At 45.1% G+C, this 23,938-nt stretch overlaps 1 protein-coding gene across 2 annotated transcripts in view; it reads right to left on the bottom strand.

Annotated features, from left to right (window-relative positions):
* The window catches only part of exd2 (exonuclease 3'-5' domain containing 2), a 67,638-nt gene that overhangs the window by 15,536 nt on the left and 28,164 nt on the right, over positions 1-23,938 (bottom strand). The window contains exons 7-10 of one of the 2 annotated variants that reach the window (XM_067991243.1): positions 20,270-20,405; positions 15,913-16,269; positions 10,593-13,837; positions 6,907-6,989 (exon numbers count right to left, since the gene is read on the bottom strand). In XM_067991243.1, coding sequence (XP_067847344.1) covers positions 13,615-13,837; positions 15,913-16,269; positions 20,270-20,405 — 716 coding nt within the window. In that variant the 3' untranslated portion in view covers positions 6,907-6,989; positions 10,593-13,614. The remainder of the gene's footprint in view (positions 1-6,906; positions 6,990-10,592; positions 13,838-15,912; positions 16,270-20,269; positions 20,406-23,938) is intronic. The other variant, XM_067991244.1, reaches the window with a different exon arrangement.

The following is a 23,938-nucleotide window of genomic DNA, read 5'->3' as shown; positions in this document are numbered from 1 at the left end:
TTACCCCATAGTCTTACAAATCTTTCCTTTTTCAAGTATATATCCAATTCCCTTTTTAAAGTTACTATTAAATCTGCTTCCACCATCCTTTCAGGCAATGCATTCCAGATCATCATAACTCGCTGTGTTAAAAAATAGTTCTCCTCATCTCCCCTCTGGTTCTTTTGCCGATTACTTTAAATCTGTGTCATCTGATTACCAGTGGAAACATTTTCTCCTTATTTACTCAATCAAAACCCCTCGTAATTTTGAACCTATTAAACCTTCTCTGCTGTAAGGAGAACAATTCCAGCTTCTCCAGACACTCCATAATATACTTCCACAAGTCTTGCAGACCTGTTCACAATAGGCAAGTGTCTTTTTATGGTGTCAGCCTTGGCTCAGTTGGTAGCACTCTCGCCTCTGAGTCAGAAGGCTGTGAGTTCAAGTTCCATAACCTAGGCTGACACTTTAGTGCCAGTACTGAGGGAGTGCTGCACTGTTGGAGGTGTCTTCAACCAACTTCACTAAAACTGATTATCTAAATCATTTATCCCACTGCTGTTTGTGGGACTTTGCTAAGCACAAATTGGCTGCTGCGTTTCCTACATTACAGTGATACAAGGATATATTGTTACACCTGAGGCAAGCTACCCTTACTCACTTTAAATAGCACGTTCCAGACTAGAAGGGACTTGGGTTTTCCTGTGGAAACATGAACATGAATAAAGAGAGGTGAGAGAGGGGCAAAACTGTGACAATAGGTTCAGCCAAGCTCAGTACCCTCGACATTAGTGACGATTGGTGCTGCATTTTTATCATTGCTGCTTTCCTTTTTCATCAGCTCCCAGCTAGCTTCATACTACAGAAAGAATTCAAAGTAAATGAAGAAAAATGTATTCATTCCAAGGCACCAAAGCTTAATGCAAGGCTGCAAAAGATAAATCAGTAAAATCGAAATAGTCAGACCAGAAACACAACCTGTTTGCGGTTTAATTTATTGATTTATCATCCCTCTGTCTAAAGCAGGAGCGATGCTCTTGGATATGTTTCACTGTCCATGAGTAGCAGACGCAAACAAAAATATATCCTTGGCCTTGCAGAAGTGGAGTGGAGCAGAAAATTACACGTGCACAAAGCATTCCAAAATAGGTTATAGCAATGGTAAGATGACAAACAGCACTGATAGAAAAGGTTTAAGAGAACCTATTCACAAGTGTTGGCAAGTGCTCAACACCACTTTCTGTCGTTTTGCACTTAGTGACTTCTACAGCACTGTCCTGGTGAGATGAAAACGTTGGACCATGAAACAGACAGCTGGATGATAGCTGACTTGCATTCCCCTTCCTTCTTTAGATTGATTCAAGGTGCCAAGGAATGATGGCACCCTCAGTTCTAACATTTTTTTGTTATTCATGGGATGTGGGCATCACTGACAAGGCCAGCATTTATTGCCCATCCCTAATTGCCCTTGAGAAGGTGGTGGTGAGCCGCCTTCTTGAACCGCTGCAGTCCGTGTGGTGAAGGTTCTCCCACAGTGCTGTTAGGTAGGGAGTTCCAGGCTTTTGATCCAGCGACGATGAAGGAACGGCGATATATTTCCAAGTCAGGATGGTGTGTGACTTGGAGGGGAACGTGCAGGTAGTGTTGTTCCTATGTGCCTGCTGCCCTTGTCCTTCTAGGTGGTAGAGGTTGCGAGTTTGGGAGGTTCTGTTGAAGAAGCCTTGGCGAGTTGCTGCACTGCATCTTGTAGATGGTACACACTGCAGCCACGGTACACCGGTGGTGGAGGGAGTGAATGTTTAGGGTGGTGGATGGGGTGCCAATCAAGCGGGCTGCTTTGTCCTGGATGGTGTCGAGCTTCTTGAGTGTTGTTGGAGCTGCACTCATCCAGGCAAGTGGAGCCATATAAATACTGTGGCTACAAGAGCAGGTCAGAGGCTGGGTATTCTGCAGCGAGTGACTCACCTCCTGACTCCCCAAAGCCTTTCCACCATCTACAAGGCACAAGTCAGGAGTGTGATGGAATAATCTCCAGTTGCTTGGATGAGTGCAGCTCCAACAACACTCAAGAAGCTCGACACCATCCAGGACAAAGCAGCCCGCTTGATTGGCACCCGATCCACCACCCTAAACATTCACTCCCTTCACCACCGGCGCACAGTGGCTGCAGTGTGTACCATCTACAGTACGCACTGCAGCACCTCGGCAAGGCTTCTTCGACAGCACCTCCCAAACCTGCGACCTCTACCACCTAGAAGGACAAGGGCAGCAGGCACATGGGAACAACACCACCTGCACGTTCCCCTCCAAGTCATACATCATCCCGACTTGGAAATATATCGCCATTCCTTCATCGTCGCTGGGTCAAAATCCTGGAACTCCCTTCCTAACAGCACTGTGGGAGAACCGTCACCACATGGACTGCAGCGGTTCAAGAAGGCGGCTCACCACCACCTTCTCAAGGGCAATTAGGGATGGGCAATAAATGCCGGCCTCGCCAGCGACGCCCACATCCCATGAACGAATAATAAAAAAAAAATCACACTCCTGACTTGTGTCTTGTAAATGGTGGAAAGGCTTTGGGGAGTCAGGAGGTGAGTCACTCGCCACAGAACACCCAGCCTCTGACCTGCTCTTGTAGCCACAGTATTTATGCGTCTGGTCCAGTTAAGTTTCTGGCCAATGGTGACCCCCAGGATGTTGATGGTGGGGGATTCGGCAATGGTAATGCCGTTGAATGTCATGGGGAGGTGGTTCGACTCTCTCTTGTTGGAGATGGTCATTACCTGGCACTTAGTGGCACAAATGTTACTTGCCACTTATCAGCCCAAGCCTGGATGTTGTCCAGGTCTTGCTGCATGCGGGCACGGACTGCTTCATTATCTGAGGGGTTGCGAATGGAGCTGAACACTGTGCAATCATCAGCAAACATCCCCATTTCTGACCTTATGATGGAGGGAAGGTCATTGATGAAGCAGCTAAAGATGGTTGGGCCTAGGACACTGCCCTGAGGAACTCCTGCAGCAATGTCCTGGGGCTGAGATGATTGGCCTCCAACAACCACTACCATCTTCCTTTGTGCTAGGTATGAGTCCAGCCACTGGAGAGTTTTCCCCCTGATTCCCATTGACTTCAATTTTACTAGGGCTCCTTGATGCCACACTCGGTCAAATGCTGCCTTGATGTCATGGTATCATTGATCCTTAGTGAAAGATAAAAGCGAAGAGTGAAAAGTGTTCACAACATGAGGTTTGTCCACAAATAAACCTACTACACAGGTGCTTTGATTTATTAAACAGAGAACTGCGGATCTGCACTGATTTACAAAGCTGGAGTTGAATCGAAGGTTTCGGGTAGTTCATATATGAAATAATAGAATCATGGATACTCAACAATGAGTTGCAGGCTGGAATCTAATCAAGGGATTCAGATGGTTTATATATAGAATGGATATCTGGGAGTGAGTTACAGGCTGGAATCTGATCGAGGGGTTCAGATGGTTTATATATAGAATAATGGATACCTGGGAGTGAGTTACAGGCTGGAATCTAATTGAGGGGTTCAGATGGTTAGGTTTTTTCATCAATTAGCTTAAAGATACTTTTTTCAAGAATGCCTACCTTGTTCCTCCATTACATGTAGGTTGTCTTCCCCAGATGCCACACTGTGGGAGCTTGCTGTGCCCAAATTGGCTGTCGTGTTTTCGACATTACAACAGCGACTACACTTCAAAAGTACTTCATTGGCTGTAAAACGCTTTGGGGCGTCCTGAGGCTGTGAAAGGCGCTATAGAAATGCAAGTCTTTCTTTCCTTTTCTTCAACAGATGCAGCCTCAGTATGGCCTATAGTTACACGGCAAAGAAAATAACCTGCTAAAAGGGTACTCTGAAATCTAAACAATCAAACTCAAGTTGTGTATTCCAGTGCTTAGTGGTATCTTCGCAGTTCATTGGTGAACTGAGCTATACCTGGGGAAAGTGGGGTTGGGGTTGCTGCTACTAAAGAGCTTGGATTGTTGGAGTTTAGAAATTTATTTACAAAAGGCTTTGCAAGTTGTATTATAGGATTTGATTATGAAAAATGGAATGGAACTGCATTGCTTCTTTCGGAAGGCAAAGTGGAACTATCAACAATCAAATGTTTTAGGCGATGGGGTATGGCCCTCACCTCCCTTTTCATAGTTGCTGGGTCAAAATCCTGGAACTCCCTACCTAACAGCACTGTGGGAACACGTTCGATGGACTGCAGCATTTCAAGAAGGCACCCACCACCACCTTCTCAAGGGCAACTCGGGATGGGCAATTAATGCCCGCCTAGCTTGCGACACCCATATCCCAAGAGCGAATATAAAAAATTTTTTAAAAATAAACTGTACAGAAACATCAAAGTCCATTGCTACTGAAAATGGTGCCTTTCTCTGTGTACGTTTTTATTCAAGCACACAAGTGATGGAACGTTGGGTACTCCTGCAGCTTGATACGACAATCCCATGTCCCGCTGCATTTTCAGTGTAACTACTTGTTGTCACATGTCACAGGCCTGTAGTTCAGACCTGTTTTTCAGTGGTCAGCTTTTACTAGTTCTCCAGGTTGGCCTGTATACAACAGGATATTTAACCAAATTCACTGCCAGAGTAATAGCACCAATTACACAAGAGGACTTTTGACATGCAAATGAGTTCCTGATCCCAGTCTGGCTGTCAATGGAGACACGATGAGCAGAGATAAAAAAAAAAATTCCCATGAGCAGAAATGGAAGGTAAAATTAAATAACCTCCCAGTACTGAATATTTCAGCTCCCACTTCGTGAAGAAGCCGGGGGGGGGGAGGTTTCGGAACCCATGAACTGTCGACCAGGATGAGTCCGTGCGTCCAGGGCAGGAGATGTTGTTGATGATGAGGTGAGAAGAATGTCAGTCAAATTATACTCCTTAGCTTAAACATACGAAAATGACGGGCAGGAAAAGGCCAGCTGGTCCATCAAGTCTGCCCAACACTCATGATGGCTGAAGCATCATGAGTGGACACCTCTCTCGCCCCCCGCCGCCATAAAATCTCCTGGGAGAGGCAAGGAAATGGAAAACCTAGGGCCGAAAAGAGAAAAAATACTCGGAAAATTCCTCTCTGACAACCCCCCCCTCAGGCAATCAAAACCAGTTCAGGAGATCACATGGACCAAGTGTTATCCTCTATATGACACAATATCTGCCCCAGTCAAGAACCGGTCCAGCTCCCTCTTGGAGGCAGAGAGTCAGCACCCACCACACCAGCTGGCAACGTATTCCAGAGGCTCACAATCCTCTGGGAAAAGAAGAACCGCTTAACATCCAGTCTATTCCTACACTTCCATCGTTTAAACTCATGTCCTCTGTCAAACTGGAATAATCTATCAATAGGCACAGAATTTATTAACATTCTTTTTTTTTACTTATAAATCATATGTATTTCATAATCCAACCCAAGGAGCACATTCATTTTTGTAAATAGTCAACAACTCAAATATTGGATTCCAAAGGACAGCATTAATCCAGTCACCTTCCATTTTTTTTGTTCATGGGCAATGGGCAATACTGGCACGGTAGTATTTACTGCCAATCGCAAATTGCCCTGAAGGCATTAAGAGTCAACCACATTATGTGGGAAAGGAGTCACATGTAGGCCAGACCAGATAGGGGTGGCAGGTATTTTCGTTAGGTAAGATTATTAAGGATATTAAGGTCCGAGCCGTGATTCAGTGATAGCACTCTCATCTCTGAGTCAGAAGGTTTTGGGTTCAGAGACTTGAGCACAACATCTAGGCTGACACTCCAGTGCAGTACTGAGGGAGAGCTACACCATCGGGAGGTGCCATCTTTCAGATTAAACCGAGGCCCCGTCTGCCCTCTCAAGTGGATGTAAACGATCCAATGGCACAATTCTGAAGAGCAGGGGAGTTCTCCCCTCAACCAACATCACTAAAAAAACAAATCTGGACATTATCACAATGATGTTTGTTGGACCTTGCTGTGTGCAAATTGGCTGCCGTGTTTCCTACATTACAGCAGTGCCTACACTTTAAAGTTGGAAAGATTATCTGTAATCACCAGGTATTGTTCTCTGACTATAAATGCGAAACGTTCAAGGAGTCCCACACTCACTCACCTGACGAAGGAGATAATCTCCGAAAGCTTGTAATTTTCAAATAAAATTGTTGGACTATAACCTGGTGTTGTAAGATTCTTTACATTACACTTTAAAAGCACTTCATTAGCTGTAAAGTCCTTTGGAATGTCCTGAGGTTATGAAAGGCGCTATATAAATGCAAGATCTTTCTTTCTATATGGAGTAAAAGCAGGTAAATGGAGTTAAAGTACAGATCAGCCATGATCTAACTGAATGGAGGAACAGGATCGAGGGGCTGAATGGCCTACACCTAATTCCTGTTTCCTTCCCTGAAGGACATTAATGAAACAGTCTGGTTTTTATAACAATCCAGCGCTTTTATGGTCATTTTTTTCTGCTGCCAGTCCACAGCTTACCAGATTTATTGAATTCAGTTTCCCAAGGTGACATGGTGGGATTTAAAATCATACCTCCAAAACTCTGGAATTCCCTCCCTAAACCTCTCCGCCTCTATTCCTTTAAGACACTCCTTAAAACCTATCTCCCTGTCCTAATATCTCCTTATGTGGCTCGGTGTCAAATTTTGTTTGATCACGCTCCTGTGAAGTGCCTTGAGGCGTTTTATTACGTTAAAGGCGGTCTATAAATGAAAGTTGTTGTTGTTGCTAGTCCAGTACCATAACCACTATGCTACCCTACGTCCTTCTGTGTTTAGGATTGTGTATTAATCACAAAGTTGAAAGTCTGAGGTAGTTCCACATTTTTAGCACAGTACAATTCATTCCAGGACCCGTACCAAGCTTTTACCAGCATTAATCTTACCTTAAATACAGCTGGGGGAAAACATCCAGTTCCAAGGCTGGCTGTAGGGTCATGTAGCAGGATGCATAATTTCAATGTCTGCTCTGTTGCACATGAATAAAAGTCAATGCATACAGCCACATGTGCACACAGATTGTTACTTTTAAGACTTTACAATAAGGACTCTCAAACTGAGCATGGGTACGGGATAAAGTCACATTACATCCACCTTTCAGATGAGACGTTAAACCGAGGCCCCATCTGCCCTCTCAGGTGGATGTAAGAGATCCCATGGCACTATTTCAAAGAGCAGGGGAGTTCTTCCCAGTGTCCCAGCCAATATTTGTCCCTCAACCAACATCACTAAAAATTAACTGGTCATTATCTCATTGCTGTTTGTGGGACCTTGCTGTTTGTGGGACCCTGCTGTGCGCTAATTAGCTGCCCCATTTCCTGCATTACAACAGTGACTACATTTCAAAAGTACTTTGTTGGCTGTAAAGCGCTTTGGAATGTCCTGAGGTCGTGAAAGGTGCTATATAAATGCAAGTTTGGGCAGGAAAGTAGAGTTGAGCTAGAAGATCAGCCATGATCATATTGAATGGCGGAGCAGGCTCAAGGAGCCATGTGGCCTACTCCTGCTCCTATTTCTTATGTTCTTATGTAAGTTCTTTCTTTATTACTATATTAAAATGCAGGTCACAGAAATCAGGCTGGCCCTTGTAAACCATGTCTGGTAGAAATGAGAAGTGGTCAGTTTAAAAAAAGGTAAAACTTCAATCATTTTTCTGTAGAACTATGAGGGCTACCTTTGGGATCTGCTTTTACAGATCTATAGGATTTATTGTGTGATAACAACCAGAACTCTCACTTACCTCTGCTGAGGGAGTAAAAACAAATGAAATTTTAAATGTCAGCCCAGCAGTATGAAACTGTTTCAATTCCTGCTGCCCATCAGACCTCTACAGTCATTAAACACCATCGCTACCTCAAAAACCAACCATCGCCTCTTCACACAAACAGCAATATGATCATGACCAGATAATCTGTTTTAATGATGTTGGTTGAGGGATAAATATTGACCAGGACACTGGGGAGAACTCCCCTCCTCTTCTCTTAAAACAGATTATTTGGTCATCACGACATTGCTGTTTGTGGGACCTTGCTGCTGTGTGCAAATTGGCTGCCGTGTTTCCTACATTACAACTGTGATTACACTTCAAAAGTACTTCACTGGATGTAAAGAGCTTTGAAGCGTCCTGAGGTTCTGAAAGGTATGATATAAATGCAAGAACTTTCTTTCAGGATGGAAGTAAAAAGAATAGCAACTTTTAGTAGGTAGACCTGTTTGAACCAGATTTGGAAAAATGCTTACAGTATGGAGTGTGTTTGGTTTACTATATTGAAGCAAATAAAATTCAGTGCTGAAACTAAACAGTGAGCTATTTTTCCTTGTATTTGTGGCAGTAAAGCACATAGCCAGTTACACATTTTATTCCAGCCATGCAGCACAATAGAACTGATTAAAGAGCTAAGAACCATTCTCACCCATCATTGTAAACTGAAACCCAGTATAATTATGCAGACTTCAGCTCCACAATAGATTGCGGAAATTATGCAGAGACAGTGGCAGTGTTTGTAGCTGAACTATGGCAGTTCACTGAATTCTATGAGTGCATTGCTGTGTGGAATGATACGGGATAGAGCAGTGTTTGGAATAAGCAATGATCAGGTCCACGGGTAATTACTTATGGAGACCAACCTGACATTACAAAGAGTCCCTGAGGTAGCTACAGCCATGGAATCGGCACCTTTCAAATGTTTTTGGTAGTTCCTAGAACCATACAGCACAGAAGGAGGCCATTCAGCCCATCATGCCTGTGCCGGTTCTTTGAAAGAGCTATCCAATTAGTCCCACTCCCCTGCTCTTTCTCAATAGCCCTGCAAATTTTTCATTTTCAAGTATATATCTAATTCCCTTTTGAACGTTACTATTGAATCTGCTTCCACCACCTTTCAGGCAGTACATTCCAGATCATAACAACTCTGTGAGCAAATAAAAATTCTCATCTCACCTCTGGTTCTTTTGAGAATTATCTTAAATCTGTGTCATCTGGTTATCAACCCTCTTGCCAGTGGAAACAGTTTCTCCCTATTTACTCTATCAAAACCCTGCATAATTTTGAACACCTCTATTAACTTTCACTTTAACCATCTCTGCTCTAAGGAGAGCTAACCCTAACCCTAACCCTTGAAAATCAAACCCGGCAGCTAAAGCAGAACTGATAATCACCCACAGCAGAGCTGCTAACAGGGTGGACAGGTTAAAGTTAGGACAGTGGCTGCCTCCAGTGATAAGCAAACTCTTTGTTTAAGAGTTTTCTTTTTTACAAAAAGATCAATAGCAATCATGATGATAGAGAAGATAAATCTACTTTACCTAATAACAATGCTGCTAATGTTAGAAGTGGATCCAGTTGAACAGAAATATCGTTACTCAGCTGTAGATTGTTTACCTTTAGACACTCTTGCATGTGATGAATACATAAGATTAGAAAGAAAGAACAAGGAACAAACGTGCATTGATGTGCTGCCTTTCACATCCTCAGGATTTCCCACAGCCAATGAATTACTTTCTGAAGTGTAGTCACTTTTGTTTTGGTACGCAACGTGACAGCCAATTTGCGCACAGCAAGATCCCACAATCAGACGAAATGGCCGACTGTTCTGCTTTGGTGGTGTTAGTTTGAGGGATAAAAGTTGGCCAGGACAGCGGGAAAACTCCCCTCTTTGAATAGAGCCATGGGATCTTTTACATCCGCTAAAACAGGTAGATGGGGCCTTGGTTTAAAATCTCAACTCCAATAGTGCAACATTCCCTCATTACTGCATCCAAGAGTCAGACTAGGTTATATGCTCAAGTCTTGGAATGGGACGTAACCCTAACCTAATGAGAGCACTGCTACTGAGCCAACCTGTTACTTGGTTTAAGGTAAGAGTGATAACACTAAGCCAAGCTGACACTTGATTAGCTGCTATCCAACTAATTTTACATGTGTACTAGTCAAACAATTGGAAACAAGTAAAAAGTAAGGAAAGAAAGAACTTGCATTTATGTAGTGCCTTTCACTCAGGACGTCCAAAGGCGCTTCACAGCCACTGAAGTACTCCTGAAGTACAGTCACTGTTGTGATGTAGAAAACGCAGCAGCCAATATGCGCACACCAAGCTCCTACCAAGAACAATAAGATAAATGGCCAGATCATCTGTTTTTTTAGTGATGTTGGTTGAGGGATAAATATTGGCCAGGACACCTGGGAGAATTCCCCAGCTCTTCTTCGAGTAGTGCCATGAGATCTTTTACATCCCGAGGGGGCAGACGGGGCCTCGGTTTAATGTCTCATCCGAAAGATGGCACCTCCAATACTGCAGCACTCCCTCAGTACTGCACTGGGAGTGTCAGCCTAGATTGTGTGCTCAAGTTTCTGGAGTAGGACTTGAACCCACAACCTTCTAACACAGATGTGAGAGTGCTACTCACTGAGCCACAGCTGACACTTAGAGCAGATTGAGGTGATGGTATGGCCTTTTTGGTTGCTAGGAAAGGTGAGGAACAGAGGCATTAGGGTTAAATGGTTTTAGTGACCATAGTGACGTACAGCAACATTTGCCCAAACCAATAGATGAACTCTTTAGAAAGTACTTACATTTACATTCTTTCCTCCTTTTTAATAAGGGGGTCACGTATTGAAGAACCCGAACCAGTTTGTCTATTTTGGAGCAAGATAAGCGATGGAATCAAAGCTCCATAAAGCCTCCAGCATTGTAATTTCCATATATTTTTTCCAAAAGATTTCAGCTATAGCTGTATTCCAAAAATGAGTCCTTTGTGTTTGTGAAAAAATACACCTAGGGATATATAGATTTATACAGGGCTATCAGATAGGGTTGGGTCCTATGATGAAGTAGTTACATATATTCACAAGTTAATTACATAGAATTTACAGCACAGAAACAATTCATTTGGTCCAATTGGTCTATGCCAGCGTTTATGCTCTACACAAGCCTCCTCTCACTCTACTTCATCTCACCCTATCACCATATCCTTCTATTCCTTTCTCTCTCATGTACTTCTCTAGTTTCCCCTTAAATGTATCTCTGCTATTCGCCTCAACCACTCCTTGTGGTAGCGAGTTCCACATTCTAACCACTCTCTGGGTAAAGAAGCTTCTCCTGAATTCCTTATTGGATTTATTAGTGACTATCTTATATAGTGACTATCTTAGTGACTCTAATTGCATCAGAAGTTCTCTTGTGTTTCTGAGCTGCTAACGCATGCAAGCTTTCAGGCCGATATCAAAGCCGAACTGACTTCATAGGAATATTTTTATATGGACGTCAGGTATCAAAATCTAACAAAACCACTGGAAAGGACAGAAAACTGCTGTTCACACCCTAACTAATTAATGGTCAAATTGATAGAACGATTGCCTGCCTCATGGAAAAGAACAGCTTGGATCTTGTTTCTTTAATTCATTCGCAGCATATGGGCATCGCTGGCAAGGTTGGCATTTATTACCCGTCCCTAGTTGCCCTTAAGGAGGTCGTGGTGAGCCGTCTTCTTGAACCGCTGCAGTCCCTGTGGTGAAAGTGCTCCCAGTGCTGTTAGGTAGGGAGTTCCAGAATTGTGGCCCAGCGACGATGAAAGAACGGTGATAAATGCCCAAGTCGGGATGGGGTGTGACTTGGAGGGGAACTCAGAGGTCATGTAATCTGCCTGACAGTCTCATAAAAGCTGTATAATGGGGTGAGTTTTCCAGTTCCTGTTTGACCACCTTTCTATTCCATGGTTTTCTGCCAAATTAACAAAGCATCAGAGACTCAGTTCAAAGATTCTAGTAAGTGCACTTTTGGATGTTATTATTTTCGAAACCATTCATGCATTGTGTAAATTAAGTAGCGTACTGCTGGTTACATGCTGTTTTCTTTCATTGTACATAATCACCTTACTCGGAAATAAATTTTATATATGACGACAGTGACTACACTTCAAAAGTACTTCACTGGCTGTAAAGCGCTCTGGGACGTCCTGAGGTCATGAAGGGTGCTGTGTAAATGCAAGTTCTTTCTTTCTTTATATAAGCATAAATGAGTGAGTGAGCCTCTTGAAGGCTGGTGAACTGATGAGTGGGTAGGAGGGCAGAGGTCCATCTAGTACCAAACTGGACTGTTTTGAGATGAGGCTCTGTAAAAAGTAGCACGATTTAGTGAGGAATAAGGAGATCAGAAAAACTGAACAGGTAGACATGAAGATCAGGAGAGCTAGAGTAGCATAGTTTGGACATATGTAAAGAATGAGAAGGGGGGGGGTGGTAAAATAGGAAGGGAGAATGAAAGAAGAATGAACCTGCATTTCTATACTGCCTTCCAGGGCCTTGTGTCCCCAAAGATTTCACAGCCAATGAATTACTTGTGAAGTGCAGTCACTGTGTTTTGAAGGGAAAACAGCTGCCAATTTGCATCCAGCAAGGTCCCACAAACAGCAAATGAGATAATTGACCAGTTAATGTGTTTTTGGCAATGTCATTTGAAAGAAAGAGAGAACAAGAACACAAACAAAAGGCTGCTGTGAGTAAGGGGCTCGTGCAACCATCTGCTCACAGGATGAATTTGGTAATGGGAGTTTGAAAAAAACATCCAGGCATGAAACTTTTTTTTTGGAATTGTAAACCAGTTGCACGTGTTTATTGAGGGCTCAAGCATCATGTCTTTCAGAACGTAGAGAGGTTGCAGCGGAGGCTGAGCAGCAGGAAGGTACCTGCATCAAATCTAGTCAGCGCTACCAGAGACTTGCTGATAAGGTTGGGTGGACAGGTGCAAAGTGTTGATGAAGGCGCCTCTTTCTGTGGAAGGGACCGTGCTCAAATTGCACCCTCGGAACTCTGCAAACTGGAAGAGACGTCATTACGCAGGAATTTTCACTTTCCGACACGTGACCATTTTTATCCTGAAAACATCTTGCCGCTGATGACAAGTGGCAGATACTTGAAACGTCCCCAGTGCTTTGGGGACTGTTGGGAACTGGCTGTGAAACTGTGATACTGTATAGACTCTCAAATGCCGTTTTACTGTTTCAATCAAGTTTTGGGCTGGCTTTCAATAAGCAAACTATAAACAAAGTCTGATCACTCAATACTCAAAACCCACCTACAATGACTAGGCCGCAGAACTCCAAGCGATTCTGTCACCACTGAATCCACTCTCCTCGCAGTGCAGACTGTCCGCCACTGTAAATTGATGCATCTTCCATGTGGAAGACTCCCTACGCATGCCAAGATTTTCTTTTTATTTAAAAGGGAAAATCTTCATTTGTTAAAATCCCAATTTAAAAATGTACAATTTAGGTGACTTTGTACAATGTTTGTTATATTTGCAAAGCAGGCCTCCAAAATCCGTTCCTGAATCGGCTGCTTGATAAAAGTTCAAAGACCAGTTGTAGTGTATTATTTATCTGTTCAGCATTGTGGTACCAACTCACCCCTCCCCCCACCCAACCAACTTTATAAATTAAAAAAAGAAAATAAGCTACCCAGCAGAACGCAGTCGTTCCCAGTGCTTTGCGAGCAGGTTGATGCACATGTTCTCATGCATCAACAACGATCATTGTTAAAGGTCTTGAGAAGCAATTACAAAATAATCCCCTCGGGGAACTGAGTCGCAAATGCCGTCTTACTTCACGGCAACTTGATCTTTTAATTCCTCCCCATACTTGCGGATGAGCTTGCTGTGATTGTGATCCACGGACCACAAGGGCGGCAGGTACCGGGGCTGCATATAGTCCAGAAAGTGCTGTCGCCAGCGTTTCTCCAAAGACATCAGGGCTCGAAGCCCGCCAACTGCGCAAGACTGCGTCACCTTGAGACCATGAGGGACGTAACTCTCATTAAATATCCTGAAAAGGAGGGGGGGGGTGGGGAAAAAAGAGAAGCAGATTGAAGAATTGGGAGATCTGCACGGTCATTCTGTCAATATGTCAAACATCATATTAGAAAGTGGAAGCTAGATAAAGTACAAGAGTGGAAGGAATAGAAGGATATGCTGATTGGATTAGATGAAGTAGGGTGGGAGGAGGCGCGCCTGGAGCACAGACAAGTTGGGCCAAATGGCCTGTTTCTGTGCTGTGAAATCTATGCAATTTTAATTATGAATTTAAAGGTCAGCGTTATCACTTTTGGGGAATGCAAAATTTCTCAATTTCAGTCCCAATGACAACATCAAAGTAAGGGTTGGGTACACAGCAAAGCTTCCTCTGCTCTTCCTCCAACTACATGTCTCAGAACACCCCTTAACGTGCCAGTGCAACATTTCCATTTCCCACACCAATCACTTTGTTACCTCAGCAAGACCAACAAGCCTTTGGCCACTCAGAACTGGACTGAAGATCTGTGGAGGATTATTTCTATCCCGCCTACCGTGCAAGCCTGTCACCATCTATAAAAATTGTTCTCCGTACTAGGAAAGGGGAAATCATAGAATCCTACAGCACAGGAGGAGGCCATTAGGCCCATCATGCCTGTTCTGGCTATTTGAAAGAGCTACCCAATCAGTCCCACTCCCCCCTGCTCTTTGCTCAAAGCCCTGCACATTTTTCCCTTTTAAGTACATATCCAATTCTCTTTTGAAAGTTATTATTGAATCGGCTTCAACCGCCCTTTCAGGCAGTGTATTCCAGATCATAACGATGCGCTGCGTAAAAAAAATTCTCCTCATCTCCCCTCTGGTTCTTTTGCCAATTATCTTAAATCTGTGTCCTCAGGTTACCGACCCCTTCTGCCAGTGGAAATAGTTTATCCCTATTTACTCTAACAAAACCCTTCATAATTTTGAACATCTCTATTAAATCTCCCCTTAACCTTCTCTGCTCTAAGGAGAACCACCCCAGATTCTCTAATCTCCCCACATAACTGAAATCCCTCATCCCTATTAAATAATGTCTCCTATTAAAGGATCGAGCTAAAACTCGAGAGCCCATTACATTTACGCAGCACAGAAATGACAGAAGGTCAGCACAATGCACCATCGTCAGAATAACATTAAATGCTGGTGCAGAACTGAGATTCTTCCAAAAGATAGTCCATCATGTTCATAATGCATCGTAAAAACATCTAGGAGCAGAGGGGTATAAATTCTTGGTCGGTAGCGCAAATAGAGGGATAGGGAATCGGCAGCTGGTTTTGCATTCTGCTCGATTTTCTTTTCCATTCAATGGAAAACAGATTACCAAATCGCTATCGTCCATTTTACGTGACCACCCCAGAATCTCATTACTGCACCAACTCTTTCCCTATTAAAGTTGTTTTTACAATACTGCCAAGTTGTTGACTCTCCAGAGTGCCCGATGCACGCAGTTAACAGGACCGCCAGATAAAAGCTTACCAGTCAGCATTGTTCTGGTGTTGGCAGAGAGCTAGTTTTCCTCTGGGTTTCCCAACCTGGACCTGGCATTGAGAGCACCCTGATATACCTGGTAAACACGATAAGCTGGTTTCCGTTCACCTATCACACCTGAGCTCGCTGACCTAAATTGGCTTCTGTTCTGACTGTGCCTTGATTTTAAAATTCTCATCCTTGTTTTCAAATCCCTCCATGGGCTCGGCCTTCCCAGTCTCTCTAACCTCCTCAGGCCCTACAATCCTTTGAGATCTCTGAGCTCCTCCAGTTATGGCCTCTTGCACATCCATCGCTCCACCACTGGCGGCCGTGCCTTCAGTTGCCTAGGCTCTAAGCGCTGAAATTCCCTCCTTAAACCTCTCTGCCTCTCTCTCCTCCTTTAAGATGCTCCTTAAAACCTACCTCTTCGACCAACCATTTGGTCACCTATCCTGATGTCTCTTTATGTGCCTCGGTGTCAAATTTTGTTTGATTACGCTCCTGTGAACCGCCTGGGAACATCTTAGTACATTAAGGGCGCCATATAAATGCAAGTTGTTGTTGTAATTGTACATCTGGAATCAAGAACCCTCTCACCTGGTTTCCAGCGCTGCTCCTTCTTCGAGTATCTCGCCGGTCAATGTCTCCACATCATAGAAGGCCTTCAGGATGCACTCCAGTTCTTCTCTGCGGGCCTCGGGAAGGCTGTCAGCGCGTAGCAAGGCCCGCGCTCCGGAACGCACCTGCCTGCGGACCGGGTCCTCCAGCAGTCGGACGCTCTCCTCACACCCAATCGGCGCGCTGAGCTCCTCGGCCAGCTGCTGCTTTAGGACATTGTCATAATAGTTTGAGGCGGCATGGCAAGCGGTGCAGAGGAGCAAGACGTCGTGAGAATTGTGGTCCTTCATTTGGCCCGGGAAGTGCCTGCGGTATTCATGGGGCACAATGTTCTTCCTGAAGAAACAGAAATCGTCGCAACTATTTTGTCTAAAACTTAGTGAGAATGTATTATAAAGGCTGCATGTAGTGACACCACAAGTTCCAGCCAGAATGGAGATGATGGGGGAATTCCCCCATCAATCACGCCTCTGACCACACTGCTGTAAGTAACTAGGATTGATTTTACGCACATAACTGTGTACCCATCACCCCGTGCTCGCTGACCTAAATTGGCTACTGGTACTGCAACACCTCCAATTTAAAATTCTCATCCTTGTTTTCAAATCCCTCCATGGCCTCGCCGCTCCCTATCTCTGTAACCTCCGCCAGCCCTACAACCCTCCGAGATCTCTGCGCTCCTCCAATTCTGACCTCTTGCACATCCTCGATTTTCTTCGCTCCACGGCCGTGCCTTCAGCTGCCTAGGTCCCAAGCTTTGGGATTCCCTCCTTACACCTCTCCACCTCTCTCTCTTCCTTTGAGAAGCTACTTAAAACCTACCTCTTTGGCCAAGCTTTTGGTCGCTTGTTCTAATATCTCATGCGGCTCGGTGTCAAATCATTTCTGATAATGCTCTTGTGAAGCGTCTTGGGGCGTTTAACTATGTTACAGGCGCTATATAAATGCAAGCTGTTGTTGCTGTTATGTAACTATCCTCCACGCACTGCATTTTGCTGGAGAAATAATCCTGCTGTACTCAGGAGACTGCTGTAGTTTCGGTCATGAGTTCGGAGACTCTGTTTGCTGTAGACACTGTTTGCTGAGTAAAAAGACTCAGCTGCTAGTACCTGTGGAATTATACCCCAACCAGAGTCAGAGGAAATGAGGAGAGAAACTTAAGAGGAAAGTCTTGCCGTTCACACAACATTGTTCAAGCTGAGCTTGAACTGTAACCCTGGCAGGCACTGGACTTACTCTATGAGCGATCAATGTAAATGGACTTCACCCAATGCCCCTGAATGGATGATATATGTATCCAAATCAGCCTGTGACCCTATAACCCTCAAACCATTCCTTGGAACAAAAAAAGGATCATCATACTTAAGGCATTTACAGAAACCAATTACATGGCTTAGTGTCTTCGGGATCATGCTGTCTTAAAGGGCATGGATTTACACCAATAATTCCCCATTACAGGGGAGTTTCTGACTTCAGCCATGGAGTGATGGGGAGGAAGGAGTAGCACTTCTTACAGGGAGAGAGGAAGGAGTAGCACTTCTTACAGGGAGAGGGGAAGGAGTAGCACTTCTTACAGGGAGAGAGGAAGAAGGATGATGATCAGAAAGTAAGGAGCTGACCTACCTTATAGTGCAAGGGAAGGGGATCAAGTAGACCTAGGCCACTGGCTTGGAGGAGTTACTGAGTCTCACAGTGCAATGGAGCTGACGGTACTTATTATTTAGGCACATACATCTAGAATGGCCACGTGAGTGAGGTGCCAAAGAGCTGCTGGCTGCTGTAACCCTACCAGGGACTTCAGTTATGTGGAGAGACTAGAGAAGCTGAGATTGTTCTTCCTAGAGCAGAGAAGATTAAGGGGAAATTTAATAGAGGTGTTAAAAATGATGAAAGGTTTTGATAGAGTGAATAAAGAGAAACTGTTTCCACTGGCAGGAGGGTCAGTAACCAGAGGACTGGCAAAAGAACCAGAGGGTAGATGAGGAGACAATTTTTACGCATCCAGTTATGATGATCTAGAATGTACTGCCTGAAAGGGCGGTGGAAGCAGATTCAATAGTAACTTTCAAAAGGAAATTGTATAAATACTTGAAAAGGAAAAAATTTGCAGGGCTATGGGGAAAAGAGTGGGGGAGTGGGACTAATTGGATGGCTCTTTCAAAAGAGACGGCACAGGCACGATGGGCTGAAAGGCCTCCTTCTGCGCTGTAAGATTCTATGATTCTATGTCAGCACCTTTGGAAGAGGAGGGGTGAGGGCAGAGAGAAGTGTCAACTGCCCATTCAAACATACTGTCATTAGCTCCATAGTTCTCTAAGTCAGTTCCCTACTTTTTCCTGATTTCTTCAAGAGCGAGGTCAATAGATAGTTCCCACCAATAACACTTTCAATTTACAGATGCCAGAATCTTTTTGCTTGTTCTACTCTCCTAAAGTGCTTGACTCCTTGCTGGGGCACGGTTCCATGGATGCTGGCTAACTTCTAGTATCTGATCCAAATGGCTATTACCTATATGCGACCCCGACAGAAACTAATCACAGGGAACACAGAAACCAATTGTAACGCCCCTACCATCGCCGCAGCTAAGACCGGTGAAGTCAGCACAGACCAGGCACTGAACTTGGAGCCTTCTGGTCTGTCCGGCTCAACTATGCAAGGATAACCTCGCTAACACGCTCATGAAGCCTCTGGTGCTGCAAAGAGGAGTGCAACCCATCTACATGATAGAAACAACATTGAACAAGCTGTTTCCGTTAGAACAGAGGTGGTTACAGGGTGATTTGATGGAGGTGTTAAAAATTGAGACAGGATGGGAGAAAGTAGATAGAAACAGACTGTTTCCAGTGATTGAGGGGTCTAGAACAAGGAGGCATAGATAGATGATTAAATGCAACAGATTTAGGACAGAGAGGTTTATGAGGCTGAGGAATGCACGACCGGAGTTAGTGACTGAAGCAGAGATCTGTCAACATTTAAGAATAGGTTAGATAGGTGGCTGATGAAAAGAGAGGCAAAGGGATATGGGAACAGGGCGGATACATGGGATTAGGATACTGCTCACGTGGAGGATAAACACCAGCACAGTCTGGCTGGGCCAAATGGCCTGATTCCACGTTGTAGTTTCTATGTAATTCCTACTGGTTAGGAGACATCTTTAATTTTATTACTGCATTTTGCCTGCCCTCAGTGTCCCACCATCTCAGGTCTGTGTTTGCACCTTCAGCTGCTCTGGCGACACGTATCACAGGAGTTGGTCCTTGGATATCTCGGAGCAGCTCTGCTCACTTGTGAGGGAGCCAGCACTTCAAAGCACCAGAGTCAAATTTATACCCCAGAATCTCATTACTGCACCTTATTTCCCTAATACAGCTGCTTTTATAATACTGTAGTGCTGTTGACTCTCAAGAGTGCACGATCCGCGCGGTTAACGGGACCGCCAAATAAAAGCCCACCAGTCTGCGTTGTTCTGGCGTTAGCAGAAAGCCAGTTTTTCTCTGGGGTTCCCAACCTGGCCCTGGCACTGGGAGCACCCTGGTTTACCTGGTAAACACGATAAGCTGTTTCCACCATTGGAGACCGTGCCTTCAACTGTCTAGGCCCTTAGCTCTAGAATTCCCTCCTCAAACCTCTGCCTCACCACCTCTCCCTCATCCTCCAAGACCCTCCTTAAAACCTACCTCTTTGATCAAGCTTTTGGTCATCTGTCTTAATATCTCAAGTTGCTCGGTGTCAAATTGTGTATGATAATGCTCATGTGAAGCGCCTTGGGATGTTTTACTACATTAAAAGCGCTCTATAAATGCAAGTTGTTGTTGTTCAGCAGATCAACACACTTATGTCATACCTCTCTAATACTTCAAACCAGTCCCATAGGCTGCTCTGGAAGTGCTCGAGCCTCGAAATGCTGAGGCTAATTCATACACACATCACTCGAACATTCAGACTAGGCAAAATGTCCCAACGTGCTTTTCGATAATTTTTTAAAAATTCGTTCATGGGATGTGGGCGTTGCTGGCAAGGCCAGTATTTATTGCCCATCCCTAATTGCCCTCGAGAAGGTGGTGGTGAGCCGCCTTCTTGAACCGCTGAAGTTCTTGTAGTGAAGATTCTCCCACAGTGCTGTTAGGAAGGGAGTGCCAGGATTTTGACCCAGCGACGATGAAGGAACGGCGATATATTTCCAAGTCAGGATGGTGTGTGACTTGGAGGGGAACGTGCAGGTGGTGGTGTTCCCATACAATACAGATGGGAGTGCACTTTGTACAGAAAGCATCTATTTAACCCATGTGGGGCAAGTAAAAGGCAGCAGGGTTTATCCTTCCACTCAAAGGCACACCTGATATAAGACTCTCTCTTGCCACACACGACACACAGGTTCTCCTTGGTCGTCAGATAGTAGTCTTGCTGAGATTCGGGTCTGCCTGATGGTTCGAACTTCAACTTCACAACAAATGGGTCCTCGCTGATGAGCTCTAAAAGAACAAAAACCTGTTCAGATTCAAGGTGCAGCTCTTTCTTAAACTGGGAGGAAGAAAAACAAATCACTTACCCTTCTCAGCCATACCAGTCAATAACTTACAGCCGCTTAACTCCCAAGAAAGTTTTAACTAGATTGTTTTAAGAGAGCGTATGAGTCGTCATTCTTACAAATTATATAATTTTAATATTGTTACATGGGCGGGAGTACAAAAGAGGGGATGGAAGAAGAGGTAGAGGAAAAAGGAAGGACGGGTGGGACGGAGGGGGAAACAAGGAAGGACGGGGGGGACGGAGGGGGAAACAAGGAAGGACGGGGGGGACGGAGGGGGAAACAAGGAAGGACGGGGGGACGGAATGGGAAACAAGGAAGGACGGGGGGGACGGAGGGGGAAACAAGGAAGGACAGGGGGACGGAGGAGGGGGGGAAAGAGGGAGGACGGGAGGGGGGGGGGGGGGAGGGGGGGAAAGAGGGAGGACGGGGAACGGAGGGGGTGGGAAGAGGGAGGGGAACAGAGAGGGAAGAAAGAAGGACAGGGAAAGGAGGGGGAATAGGGAGGACATGGAATGGAGGGGGGGAAATGAAGGATGGGAAACGGAGGAATGTGGAGGGGGGAAAGGAGGCATGGGTGAGGGAAAAGGAAGAAAAGAAGGGATGGGAGAAGGATGGAATATAAAGGATGTGTAAAAGGGGAAGCACTGAACGAAGGATAGAGACACATGGATGAGGGGAGAGAAAAAAGGAAAAGGGAAGAGGACCAGAGAAGAGGGAGAGGAAGAACGAGTATATAGGAAATATGAGTACACAATAACCAAATATATTCTAATAACCTGAGTTTCTCTCAGGAAAGCAAAAAGTAATGCACAATGGTACTAATTAACATACAATTAAAACATGAAGGGCCTAACATTAAATGAAGTGAGACATGAGAAAGATCATGCAGTAAAATATGTCAAAAAATGTCATGTATGACAACTATTGTGAAGGCAAAATATATTAGAGTGAACAGACAGAAGCAAGTAAGTGAAATGACATCAATACTCTATAAAGCAGTATTGGGAGCACACAAAGTATTGTGTCTGCCGCACTTCAGAAATGTGGAGATGCCGGTGATGGACTGGGGTTGACAATTGTAAACAATTTTACAACACCAAGTTATAGTCCAACAATTTTATTTTAAAATCCACAAGCTTTCGGAGGCTTCCTCCTTCCTCAGGTGAATGTGGAACTGAAATCCTCGAACCTATCGCATTTATAAATCACAGAACAATGCCTGGTGATTACAGAGCGTCTTTTCAACTGCCCGTTGCCAAGGCAACCAAAGTGTTCAGACAGATAGGTGTTACCTACAGGCCCACCGAATATACAAATGGCCAGAACTAAAAAAACAGGTGATGTGGAGATGCCAATTAAAAAAAACAGAGCGAAAGAGGTAGAAACATAGAAACATCCGGAAGGAAAAGACAGCAATTGACCCGTTATATTAAAAACAGATAACATTTGTTCGCTGGTGGGGTAACGTGTAGCGTGACATGAACCCAAGATCCCGGTTGAGGCCGTCCTCATGGGTGCAGAACTTGGCTATCAATTTCTGCTCAACGATTTTGCGTTGTCGAGTGTCTCGAAGGCTGCCTTGGAGTACGCTTACCCGAAGGTCGGTGGCTGAATGTCCTTGACTGCTGAAGTGTTCCCCGACTGGGAGGGAACCCTCCTGTCTGGCGATTGTTGCGCGGTGTCCGTTCATCCGTTGTCGCAGCGTCTGCATGGTCTCGCCAATGTACCATGCTCTGGGACATCCTTTCCTGCAACGTATGAGGTAGACAACGTTGGCCGAGTCACAGGAGTATGAACCATGCACCTGGTGGGTGGTGTCCTCTCGTGTGATGGTGGTATCTGTGTCGATGATCTGACATGTCTTGCAGAGGTTACCATGGCAGGGTTGTGTGGTGTCGTGGACGCTGTTCTCCTGAAAGCTGAGTAATTTGCAGCGAACGATGGTCTGTTTGAGGTTGGGTGGCTGTTTAAAGGCGAGTAGTGGAGGTGTGGGGATGGCCATAGCGAGGTGTTCGTCGTCATTGATGACATGTTGAAGTCTGCGGAGAACATGGCGTATTTTCTCCGCTCCGGGGAAGTACTGGACGATGAAGGTGCTGAGGTGCCCGTCTCCATCAAAGACGGGAACCTCAGCACCTCACTCTACCGCAAGCCCACGGACAACCTCACGATGCTCCACTTTTCCAGCTTCCACCCTAACCACGTCAAAGAGGCCATCCCCTATGGACAGGCCCTGCGAATACACAGGGTCTGCTCAGAAGAGGAGGAACGCGATGGACACCTACAGACGCTCTAGTAAGAACGGGATATGACGCTCGACTCATCGATCGACAGTTCCGACGGGCCACAGCGAAAAATCGCATAGACCTCCTCAGACGACTAACACGGGACACAACCAACAGAGTACCCTTCGTCGTCCAGTACTTCCCCGGAGCGGAGAAACTACGCCATGTTCTCCGCAGACTTCAACATGTCATCAATGACGACGAACACCTCGCTATGGCCATCCCCACACCTCCGCTACTCGCCTTTAAACAGCCACCCAACCTCAAACAGACCATCGTTCGCAGCAAATTACCCAGCTTTCAGGAGAACAGCGTCCACGACACCACACAACCCTGCCACGGTAACCTCTGCAAGACATGCCAGATCATCGACACAGATACCACCATCACACGAGAGGACACCACCCACCAGGTGCATGGTTCATACTCCTGTGACTCGGCCAACGTTGTCTACCTCATACGTTGCAGGAAAGGATGCCCCGGAGCATGGTACATTGGCGAGACCATGCAGACGCTGCGACAACGGATGAACGGACACCATGCAACAATCGCCAGACAGGAGGGTTCCCTCCCAGTCGGGGAACACTTCAGCAGTCAAGGACATTCAGCCACCGACCTTCGGGTAAGCGTACTCCAAGGCGGCCTTCGAGACACTCGACAACGCAAAATCGTCGAGCAGAAATTGATAGCCAAGTTCCGCACCCATGAGGACGGCCTCAACCGGGATCTTGGGTTCATGTCACGCTACACGTTACCCCACCAGCGAACAAATGTTATCTGTTTTTAATATAACGGTTCAATTGCTGTCTTTTCCTTCCGGATGTTTCTATGTTTCTACCTCTTTCGCTCTGTTTTTTTTAATTGGCATCTCCACATCACCTGTTTTTTTAGTTCTGGCCATTTGTATATTCGGTGGGCCTGTAGGTAACACCTATCTGTCTGAACACTTTGGTTGCCTTGGCAACGGGCAGTTGAAAAGACTCTCTGTCATCACCAGGCATTGTTCTGTGATTTATAAATGCGATAGGTTCGAGGATTTCAGTTGCACATTCACCTGAGGAAGGAGGAAGCCTCCGAAAGCTTGTGGATTTTAAAATAAAATTGTTGGACTATAACTTGGTGTTGTAAAATTGTTTACACTTCAGAAATGACAGGCAGGATTCTGGAAAGAGAACAGAGGATGACTTAG

Source organism: Heptranchias perlo, chromosome 10 (assembly GCF_035084215.1).
Source record: "Heptranchias perlo isolate sHepPer1 chromosome 10, sHepPer1.hap1, whole genome shotgun sequence".
Classification (NCBI taxonomy): domain Eukaryota; kingdom Metazoa; phylum Chordata; class Chondrichthyes; order Hexanchiformes; family Hexanchidae; genus Heptranchias; species Heptranchias perlo.
This window is presented reverse-complemented; position numbering and strand designations above follow the sequence as displayed.